At 34.1% G+C, this 11,910-nt stretch overlaps 1 protein-coding gene across 1 annotated transcript; it reads left to right on the forward strand.

Moving 5' to 3' along the window:
• Positions 1-5,496: 5,496 nt before the first annotated feature.
• Positions 5,497-10,749, forward strand: LOC101222805 (serine/threonine-protein kinase tricorner). Its single transcript, XM_004142816.3, has 12 exons — positions 5,497-6,147; positions 6,320-6,494; positions 6,665-6,748; positions 7,272-7,513; positions 7,771-8,002; positions 8,098-8,262; positions 8,339-8,470; positions 8,728-8,841; positions 9,365-9,412; positions 9,862-9,937; positions 10,245-10,301; positions 10,418-10,749. Exons 1-12 carry the CDS (start codon positions 5,960-5,962, stop codon positions 10,474-10,476), a joined length of 1,572 nt encoding a protein of 523 aa, XP_004142864.1. The 5' UTR covers positions 5,497-5,959; the 3' UTR covers positions 10,477-10,749.
• The last annotated feature ends 1,161 nt before the right edge of the window (positions 10,750-11,910 follow it).

An 11,910-nucleotide genomic window follows, 5' to 3' on the forward strand; every position in this document is an offset into this window, starting at 1 on the left:
TAAAATACCCTCGTGATTGCTCGAGTCTAGGTGGCTTTTAGTGGAATAAAATATGATTAAAACCAATCCAAGATGGGGAATAAAATTGGAAGCCATTGGCCTTTGTCTCCAATTAAAATCAACGTAGAAAAAATGGAGAAGTTTCCCTCTCGGCCGTCCAAATCATATATTTATAACTTATAAATATCCTTCCCTTTCAAACTAAATACTCATATATATATATATACACATAATATCATGTCCTTGTCCATTCACTTCAATATTTTTCCCATCTCAATTTTCTAATCATATTAATTCCTAATTAAACTCCAATAACCATATGTCCCTCATTAAATTACCTTATAATTTCTTAGGTGAATACCCATTATCTTATAACATGAATATTATCAGTTTACGTTTGACTATTTCCTTCCTCTCCTTTTCCATATAATTTCTCAAAATTTAAGGCTTCTTCCCTTCCCTTCTTCTGTACTCATGTGTGTAGATCAATTTGCCTCATGCATCTTCAATTGTTAAAAATTATGTTTACCAAACTTTGGTTCTTCTGTTTCTTAGGGTTTCTCTTGCTCAATGGTTCATCCTCTAAAAAAGATGCCAACTTCCAATGCTCTTCTGATGAACCGAAAACAGTTCTCAACGTCGGAGTTATTGCTGATAATAGCTCAAGGGTTGGAAGAGAACATATAATTGCCATTCAAATGGCTGTCAAAGATTATATCTTCACTTCATGTTATAAGGTGGAGCTCCTCCTTCTGGATTCGCCTGAGAACTCCGCTCAAACAACCGCCACGAGTAAGTTCGATCGCTCTCACTTGTTTATATTGAAATTAATTTGAGAGAAAATATAACATTACATGAACTCAAAATGTAACCTATGTCCCTAGCTAGATTTTATTAGGTTTCGGTTTTGCTCTTTAATTTTGAAATTTGTTTCAATATAATCTTTGTTTGTTGTAAATATGTGATGTTTTCTCACAAGTTTAGTTCGTCAAAGGCTTTTGATCTCTATCATATCTCGTGTTGTTTATATTTCCAAAAATTTTAAAATTTGTTTGAAAAATATTTCCTTAGAGAGTTTTTTTTTCGTTGAAATAAAATGAAAACCAACAAAACAATTGAAAAACACAATTTAAAGTTTAAACATTCACATAAATTAAAATGCAACTGATGCTTGTGCAAAAATTATGGTGTAAATAGAAAAGATATACACATATATTGAAACATTTCAACATTCAAAAGTATATATTTTTTAATAGATTCCAAAGTATAAGATTAAAATTTAAAATAAATCTTTTTCAAAGTCAAGAAACTGTCATAACATGTGATTTATTTAGAGTATAATTTAACTTAAATTTAACAACTTTATAATAATAATTGTAACAGGTTTGGATTTAATTAGCAACAAGGAAGTGAAAGCTATGTTTGCAACATTGACAATGGAGGAGGTATCTTTAATCTTCGAACTTAATAAAACCTCCATGAACATCCCTATTGTATCGTTATCTTTAGCTTCCTTAGTACCGCCGCCGCTGCCACCAAACCAGCCCCCTCGGCCGCCGTTCATTCAAATATCTAACGATATCGCCCACGAAATGCAATGCATTGCAGCTACAATTGGCAATTTCCAGTGGAAAAGAGTCACTGTGATTTACGAACAAAAGAATGGGTTCCCCACCAATATGGCCATTTTAAACCTCCTCTCCAATTCTCTTGGAGATGTCTATTCAAAAATCGAAAACCATCTTGCTTTCTCTTTACTAGATCCTGAGCCTTTAATTGAACAAAAACTGATGAATCTTAGCATTAATAGCAATAGGGTTTTTGTTTTGGTACAATCTTCAGTGGAATTAGCTACCCTTCTCTTCGAAAAAGCCAAAAAACTAAAAATGATGACAAATGGTTATGCATGGATTGTTGGGGGTGAGATAGCAAATCTTGTTGATTCCTTATATTCATCTACTTTCAATAATTTGCAAGGTGTTATTGGGTGCAAGATTTACTTTGAAGAAACTGAAGATTCTTTTAAAAAATTTAGGACTAAATTTAGAAGGAATTATATGTCTAAATTCCCTGAGGATGAAGGACAAGGTGATCCAAGTATCTTTGCACTTAGAGCTTATGATGCATATTGGGCCATTGCCACTGCCTTGGATGAAATTGTATCGAAAGGAAACCCTAATCGAAGAATTAAAGAGTGGCCTAAAAAAGTTTTGAGAAGTAAAACTGAAGGTTTGAGTGGGGTGGTGAGCTTTAAGAATTGCATATTGTCAAATTTACCTACTTTCCAAATCATTAATGTTATTGGGAGAAGCTATAAAGAGATTGCATTTTGGTCACCTAAGTTTGGATTTTTTGAGGAGATCAATAATACAGGTTCAAGAAATGAATCGATGGATTTTTCCAGCTTAGTCAATTGGCCAGGTTAGTGTATATATATATATACCCTTAAACATCTCTTTAAAATAGAATCTTTAGAAATGTTTAATATATACATGCATCATTGGATGATTTGAAGAGGCATATTCCTATAGAAAAAGCATAATGCCATTATTTGCATAAGAATTAACAACTAAATAATTATTATAAACTAATGCTAAATATATATTTTAAGTGGGTAACATTGGAGTGTTCTTAGATTCAGAGTTTGAATTCAGTTTTTTTAATTAAGTTCTAACATTTTTCAATTATACTTTTTGTTTAGATGAATACTAAAATTGATTGATGATAATGTAATACATGTGACATGACAATTATTAGGTCTCATCTAAAACAATAAAGTTTTAATTCTTCTTCTAAATTTCTAATTTAAAAAAAAAACATTATACCCTCATTCAATCAGTGATTTGATAGGTACGTTAATTGAGATATTATAAGGACTCTGGGTCAAGTTTCTTGTGTTTTTATCTTGTTGTTTGGTTACCTTCTAACATTTCAAAAAGTAGAAGTATTTTACAACCACCTGGAATAAATTTTGAAATACTTTCAAATTTTATTTTCAGTTGTTTCTATTCAACGAGTTGAAACAAAAGTTGATAGCTTATTCAAACGACGACTTAAAATGAAAGATGAAGATAACAATCTAATTTTGTAAATGAGGTAGGTAATGCAAAAACGGTGCCGAAAGGATGGGACTTTAGCTACGGAGAGAAAGCATTGAAGATTGGAGTTCCAACAACAGCAGCTTTCAAAGAATTTGTAAGCGTGAATTACAATCACACAGATGGACCTCATGTTTCTGGCTACTCCATTAGCGTATTTGAAGCAGTTGTAAGCAATTTACCTTACTTCTTACCGTATGATTTCATCCCCTTCAATGGCTCCTATGACGATTTGCTCAAAAAAGTTTATACCAAGGTAAACCTTAATTATTAGTTTTTCATATATGTTATATGTGTGGTAATGATAATAGATAACGACACTCTAATACTAATAACTAATAAATTTATAACAGTGTTTTTTTAAAGATTTTCAAATATAGCAAAATTATCAATTATAGATTGTTATTAGTAAAGGACTTTAAGAACTAGGGTCTAGGGTCTGAATTCTGTTATATTAAAACCACAAAATTATCGATTATAGATTGTTATTAGTAAAGAACTTTAAGAACTAAGGTATGAATTCTGTTGTATTAAAACCTATATACATATATTCTATCTTTAATTTCTTGTTTTATTGTGTAACTTTTTACCAATATTTTCAAAAAAAATCATGACAATTTTCTATTTGAAAATGATAAATAGACTTGGTTTTTTATGGTGTACTAATAAAGTACTTCTGTTATTGGAAAACGAATATTGCAGGAGTTTGATGGGGCAGCGGGAGATTTTGGGATATTTGCTGACCGATTTAAGTATGTGGATTTTTCGGAGCCATATTTGGATAATGCAGCAGTAATGATAGTGAAAGAGAAGGCACTGAAATGGACAAAACTGTGGCTTTTCATGAAAGCTTTCACTGCCAAAATGTGGCTCATTATGCTTTCCATGCATGTTTTTATATCTTCTTCCATATGGCTCATTGAACGTAAACACAACGAAGCATTGAAAGGAATTGGTAACATGTTATGGTTCTCCGTTTCCGTCATCTTTTACGTCCATAGTAAGTTATCATCAATTCATTTCATTCAATATACTCTCAAACTCCTGCTAAGTTATATTAGAGTAAATTTAGTAATTATACCAATACTTAACTTCCAATAACTGACGTATATATGTTCACAGGAGAACCAGTGAAAAACGGGTTGGCTCGAATGGTGTTGGGGCCATGGTTATTTGCAATTCTGATAATAACAGCAAGTTTCACAGCGAGTCTATCGTCGATGATGACAATCTCGAGGTCTCAACCATGGTTTTTAGACATTGAAACGCTAAAGCTAAAAAATGCCACAGTGGGTTGCAACAAAAACTCAGTAATGGTGAGATTTTTGACACAAGTGTTGTTAATTCCTCAAGAGAAAATAAAGCAAATACCATCAGTAGATATGTTCCCAGACGCATTGGAAAAGGGAGAGATTCAAGCAGCATTCTTTTCGGGTGCTCATGCTAAAGTGTTCCTTGCTAAACATTGCAAACAGTACACCAAAGCTACCATCTTCAAGCTCGTCGGCATGGGTTTTGTATGTACACGCTTAATTATATATCTCTCCCTCAACCTTTATAGTAATTTAGGTAAAGTTTATATGAAAAAAAGAAAAAAAGAAAAAAAGAAAAGTGAGTTAATGTAATGAATGTTATATGGTTTGGTGACAGGCATTTCCGAAAGGGTCACCCCTAACGGTGGACATATCGGCGTCCATCGCAGAGCTTACAGAAAGAAGAGAAATGCCAGACTTGGAGTCCACATTACTATCTACTTTCAACTGTTCTTTGAACGATAATGACCCGGACGGCTCGGCTTTAGGACCCGAACCCTTCGCCGGTTTATTCCTGATTTCCGGTTCGATTGCGCTTGGAGCTCTTCTATTTACCGCCGGTCGTCTCATCTTGCGCAGTTTGGGCTGGATCAAACAACACCCGGCCACTAAACCCAAATCCCATTTTCCGATTTACACTTCCTAAGAAGACTATCCATTTCTATCTTCAATTTTTTAATTATTATTAATTACTTTTTTGTAAAAAGAAGGTGATGTTGATTTCTACGTGTGGGTTATTGAATCAATAAAGTATATATGGAGACAAATAATGTTGAAAAAATCAAATACTTGAAATTTGATCCAAAGTGTATTATTTGGTAAGTATACATTGTAGGAAGAAATTAGAAGAAAGTCTTTGGTTCTCAAACCCGGGAGGGACCCACGCAAGTTCCACCTGTCCCTCTCTTATCAGTTTCAACACCCATTTTCATTGACGTCGCGTCATCCCCACCCACCAATCACCATACGCCAAACCCCCCTCTTCTGACGGCGCGTGGCTCCTTACATCATTCTGATCCCCACGTTTTAGGCTTCCATTTGTATAGATCTCCGCCGACAAATATGGCTTTACTGTGCCTTTTTCTTTTTCTTATTCCCCAATTCTTCCCCTTCCTCTTCCATTTCTGATTTTTCATTCATTGTTTTTTTGGGTGTCTAAAAGTTTGAAATGATTACAATGCTCCAAAGATTCCAGTAAAATTTCTGACGAAAACGATGGCGTAGATCCCACTCAATTCCCTAGAAAAGAAATTTTGTTTTAAATCTCATTTCCAAAACCCCACCACCCGAATCCTATAAATATATACGACAGCCTTGCAATCCATATATATGTGTATATATATTCTGTGTGCCAGTTCATACTTCATTTTTTTTTACTCTCTTCGTCTCTTGCTTCCTAGTTCTTCCCCCCCAGATCTCCTTCTCTTTCGCTTTCTTCAGGTTCCCCAGAAAGAAGCTTCTTCTACTTGTATAGATTCCGAGGTTTTTGGTCTAATGGGGAGCTTAACGGTTTAATTGAAGTTGGTTTTTGATCAAAGGGGGAGAAAAATGGACGGTGGTGATGGGACTGTGAGGCTTGGAGCTGTGAACTTGAAGCCGGATCGGAACGCTTTTGATTTAGGTCCTGATGTCTCTGTTTCGTCTCCGGTGACACGGCAGAAAGCCGCTGCTGCTAAACAGTTTATTGAGAATCATTACAAGAACTATCTCCAAGGTCTTCAGGATCGCAAAGATAGGTATGATGTTTCTTTTAGTGATCGTGTCCGTGATTTTAATTTTAATTTCAAGTTCTGTTTTATGTTCTGCTGTGAATTTTTGTGGAGACTTTGAGAGGAAAATTGTGGAAAATGTCGGTTTCGTATTGGAATTATTCCGAAATTATTGGCTAAACTTTATGAATTTATCCAGACGGAGAACGCTTCAACGACGAGCGCAAGAAGCGCAGATGTCGGTTGAAGAACAAGAAGAGATGTTGAGGAACTTGGAACGCAGAGAAACAGAATTTATGAGACTGCAAAGACGTAAAGTTGGAATCGATGACTTTGAACAATTAACAGTTATTGGCAAAGGTGCATTCGGCGAGGTATAAGAAAATTCTATCTGTAGGAACTTGAACTATTTTCATTGTGCTTGAATATAGGACAATTGCTCATTTGCTTGTTTATTAAGCTTAAAGATTCAGTTCTACTAAAATTGGTACAGAATTGCCCTAATAATTTTGTGGTATATTTCTTATTTATGATGTCTATGCAGGTTAGATTGTGTCGTGCAAAAGGAACTGGGGAAATTTTTGCCATGAAGAAGCTGAAGAAATCAGAGATGCTTAGCCGTGGGCAGGTGAATTTGGAATGTTATGAACTTGTAACTGTACTCTGTCGAACATACACCTCTCCTCAAGAAATGCCTTTGCGTTGACTTCCTAATAGTGCAATAATAGTATTATCAGCTTGTCCACATGAAGAATTAGATAATTGAGCGCGGTAATTTAATATACTTGTTACTTGGCTTTAACGTGAGATTTTTTGATGAGATTATAGACAGAATTAGACCATCAAGAATATGAAATAGATTTTTAGCCACTGCAACACCACTGCAGATCTTTCAATGTTTATACGTATCGGTGGCTACTGGATATTAAGAAGAAATGAACTTGCTCATGAGTTTGGAATTTATTTCATAAATTATTAGGACCCTAACATTTCTAGTGTATGGAAGCCTTTTTGTAATTTCCAATTTTTGATGGGTTCCTATCTTTTGTATATTTCATCATACGAAGGAAGTATCTATCCTTTTCTATGCAAAAAGAAAAGTAAAAAAGAAATCTTATGGAGCGTTATTTTTTTCTTTTAACACGTTCCAGGTTGAGCATGTTCGATCTGAGAGGAATTTACTTGCAGAGGTTGATAGTCGGTGCATTGTAAAACTCTTTTATTCTTTTCAAGATTCTGAATTCTTGTACCTTATTATGGAGTATTTACCTGGTGGTGACATTATGACATTGCTAATGAGAGAAGACATTCTGTCAGAGGATGTTGCTCGGTTTTACATAGCAGAGAGCATTTTAGCTATTCATTCAATTCATCAGCACAATTATATACATAGGTAATCCCTTATATCTTTCTTTCTTTCTCTGTAGATCTGCTCACCTGTTTTCTTAATGTGTAAAAACTGTATTACAGGAAAAATAAGAAAAATGTAGAAAATAGGTCCTCAAAATGGAAGTTGTAGTCATCCTCTGTAAACTGCCCAACAGTTTGCTCCTAGAGTCATTCCTCTTCCTGGGTTTCAGACCACTACATGCTTCTTTATTCAAGTGTATACTGGACCTTACTCTTACTTAAACAGTACTTCACTTGCAGGGATATAAAACCAGATAACCTGATACTAGATAAAAATGGCCATCTCAAGCTTTCAGATTTTGGCTTGTGCAAGCCTCTGGATGATAAGTATTCAAATATACTTTTGAATGATGAAGACCTAACCGCCCAGCAGTGCAAAAATGAAGGTCAAAGTCAGTCTGACTCTAATGGATCCCATTGGATGATGCCAAAAGAACAAATTCAGCAGTGGAAGCGTAATCGCCGTGCATTGGTATTGGATTTAGCATCTGTTCTACTATTTCTTAGCATTTCTTTCTCTGCTCAAACTTGACTATCAGATTAGTAATTACGTCATTATGTCTGCAGGCCTTTTCAACTGTTGGGACTCTGGATTATATGGCACCTGAAGTACTCCTTAAGAAAGGATACGGAATGGAGTGTGATTGGTGGTCATTGGGGGCAATTATGTATGAGATGCTGGCTGGTTATCCTCCTTTTTGTTCTGATGATCCAAGGATGACTTTCCGTAAGGTAAAATCTGCTCAGTATCTTGACTATTTGTTTCTGGTTTATAATTTATTAAGTCCTTCGTGTGGATCTCTTTCAGATAATAAATTGGAGAACTTGCCTGAAATTTCCCGAGGACCCAAAAATCTCGGAGGAAGCTAAGGACCTGATCAGCCACTTGCTTTGTGATGTTGAAACAAGGTTGGGAACAAGAGGAGTAGAAGAAATAAAGGTAAGCCTCATGAAAGAAAATATTTCCTTTTAACTTTGTCAAGGATAGAAAATCATAGCTTTTATTTATTCTATTACAAAGGACAAATAAAGCCGCCCATTGAGTTTTCTCCAATTGAACAGGAAAATATAAATAAATAGTTACTACAGTCTACAGCTATACAACGCAGTTCCAAATGCTTCTGGAAGTGAACTGTTGTTCTGTTGTCACCTTTCATTTTTAGCAGGTCATGTTCATCTAATTAATTGTTCTTACAGTCACATCCATGGTTCAAAGGCATTCAGTGGGATAAGCTGTATGAAATGGAAGCTGCATACAAACCAACTGTCACTGGAGAACTAGACACTCAGAACTTTGAGAAGTTTCCTGAAGTGAGCATGACACTAAACCTTGCACCCGATTGATAGTTTGTTTGTGTCAAATTTTGTGATCTCTTTAGATTTTTTAATGCTTCTATTCATTTATATATTTATAGTTCTTTCCTTGGACCACACCTAAATTTACTCCATTTAAACCTACATTTCTGCTGTTGGTTACTTAAATCCGACCCTTTCACTTTCTAGCTCCTAACGTGCATTTCCTGTTTATTTCTTTGGAAACTCCATACCAAATATTGAAGAATTATTACTGAACCATAACGTATCTAGGTGTTCATAATGCTACTATTTACAAGTAGTCATAGTGTGAGTCTGTAATTGGTTTATGTGCCATCATTTGTCATAATTTACAGATACTGTGAAATTTGTTCCTTATCTTTACATAATTTTTTCAACCTCCATTGAGGTGTAGAGATGAACTTTGAAGTCCTTCCCCTTGCCACCTTTATTCCTTCTTACTCTTTTGCTCTGAGTTTGTTGTACTAAAATTCTTCTCCTTTTCCTCCCCCAATAACAGGTTCAAGACCCTCCCTCAGAAATGCCAACTGTTGGACCTTGGAGGAAGGTAATAACATACTCTTCCAGCTAGAATGATAGTGGAATGGTGTTTCCTTTAAAATTCATAAGCGGGTTGTTTGTGTGTGTTAGCTTGTCACTTGGTGCCTTGGACTCTACCGGCTGTTGTAAGTGTAGGGTACTTTCATAACTTGTATGTTTCTCTTGGATTTTAAATGAGGGGACTTCGGTGGCTTATTCAAAATTTTGAAACTCTTCATTTCTTATAACTTTTCTATAAATCCCTAACTAAATTCTAAGATGATATACAAATTGTTTGATTCAAATTTGTTGTGTAACAATTTGCTGTAGCGCTATTGATAATATGAAATTTGGCCGGTGGGTATATTTGAAAGTTGTATACCTTCACTTCCTATTATTCCTTGAGCTGCTCACTATTGCTTGATTGTTCATTTTATGCCATTGGCACTTTCCTTCAACATCGTTTTTTCTTTACAGATGCTTACTTCGAAGGATACCAATTTCATTGGATTTACTTTTAAGAAATCAAACGTCAAATCACTTGAGACTACAGGTACATTGAACAATACAATGTCATTTCTTTAAATCACTTCCTCTTCACATATTCTTAAGCTTGTTAGCTGAACAATATATGACGCTATCATTTAAAGGATATCTCGATCCATATAAACACAGTACTCTAAATCTGATCTCTGATATTTCTTTTCAAATTTAGCGATGTGAAGAAGAAGATTGGAATATACTTTTGGAACAGATGTTTAATATTTTAACTAGCTTATCTATGATCAAGTTTGGTAATCGAAGGATTATACTTTCACTATTAGAATTTTAGAATATTAAACAGAACTTTAATTTTGCAGGTACAGATATACATTCAAACACGTCATCAAAATCACCATCTCTAGTTTCGTTGTTGGGTATGGCATTCTTCTCCTGAATCTCCCCTTTTTCTTTAGAAAAAAAATAAACTTGTAAGCTGAGGGAGCTTTGGGTTGTATTACATGTTTAACAAGCACTTTCCATTTTGGTTCAGATCGAATAGACTTGCAAGAGACTGTGATACCAGAAGTTGAACAAAAGCAGGAAGCATAAAAGTCTTGATTTCTTCTGTTGCCCACTGTTTGGTATATGAAGGTTATGATCACTTTCTAAAATCCAGCGAAGATGGTTTGCTTCCCTTTTGTATTGTTATATTTCGTTACAACTGTAAAGCAAAAATAAGCAATTGAGTTCAAATAGGATCAATTTTTCTTCTTGACATCAAATGATTCCCATTATTTTCTTTTAAACCTTGTAAACATTTGGTGAATTGATGCAATTTTGTCAGTTAAAGTGGATCTAATGCTTGTTCATGTTATTCCTTCATATCTGTTTTGTGATTCCTAAACTTGGGATTGGGAGTACTCAGTAGCTGCTCTCTCCAGCTGTGTTCTCGAATTTGTTAAAATTCCAGTGAAATTCTAACAAGGGCAAAAAATACTATTTACTAAAAGAAAATGTAGTTTTGCCATTTTTCAAAAGTTGCCATATCTCTTATCATTCCTACAATTTTTCTTAAAGTCCATCTAAACCTTAATATTAGTCAAATTGATCATTCCACCGTCTCAATTTTTCAAAATATCAAACTAAAAACGTGTAGAAAAAAAAGTAAATCGTTTCTAAAAGAAAAATTATCATAAAAATATATAGTAAAATTTTAAATTTTATTAATGACGTTGTAAACAGCTGTAGACATTTCAAATAAAAGTCAAAAGGAAAATCTCTGTTTTTGGTAGAGCAAAAATTAAACGATTAAGTTTAAGTTTGTGTGATGGAAACATAATTTCTTTGTCATTTTCAATATATGTTTTCCATTCTGTGTTCCATTATATCATCCAGGCTTGTGTTTTTCCTCTTCATTTGAACGAACTACCAAAGTACAAGAAGCAGGACAATTTGTAGACCTTCACTTCCAACTAAACGACCCTCCAACAAAAAAACAAAAACTTCAACATTTGGATTTCTCTATCATTAATAACCATGCATCATAATGGATCCTTTTTACATTTATGCATTTATGGAATCCATTTTTATCCTTAAACTTTGTCAAGTTATAGTATATCAAATTTCAAAAGTTGGATTCATACAAGAAAATTTAGGTTGATTAATGAAGAGTGAGTGATTTGATGAGTAAAATTAACTAAGTTCGAATGAGTGGGGAAGAAAGCTAGGAATAAAGGGAGATAGATTCTTGTGCTCTTTTAAGAAGAGTGGATGAGTTCTTTTGACCCAAAAGATGAAAGAGAGGAAAAAGATAAAAGAAATTTTAGGATCATACCCTCTCTCTTTTTTAATTTCTTAACAAAAAGAATATGTTCATTTGACATGGTGGATAGGAAGAACATGAATCAAACACTTGTCTCTATTTAACAATAATCCATTTTTACATTCAAATATTAAATCTTACACAATAGTCATTATTCTTATAATTAACTTCTATAAATATTTCTTAAACTAAGTTTAGCTTTGTGAGTAATGTTTTTCACT

Source organism: Cucumis sativus, chromosome 2, assembly GCF_000004075.3.
Source record: "Cucumis sativus cultivar 9930 chromosome 2, Cucumber_9930_V3, whole genome shotgun sequence".
Lineage (NCBI taxonomy): Eukaryota > Viridiplantae > Streptophyta > Magnoliopsida > Cucurbitales > Cucurbitaceae > Cucumis > Cucumis sativus.

Bases quoted from the DNA above. Each gene is read 5' to 3' on its own strand.
- LOC101222805 (XM_004142816.3), top strand. From the start codon at position 5,960: ATGGACGGTGGTGATGGGACTGTGAGGCTTGGAGCTGTGAACTTGAAG. The intron at 6,749-7,271 runs GTGAATTTGGAA...AACACGTTCCAG, and splicing joins AGATGCTTAGCCGTGGGCAG to GTTGAGCATGTTCGATCTGA. The intron at 8,842-9,364 runs GTGAGCATGACA...CCCCAATAACAG, and splicing joins ACTTTGAGAAGTTTCCTGAA to GTTCAAGACCCTCCCTCAGA.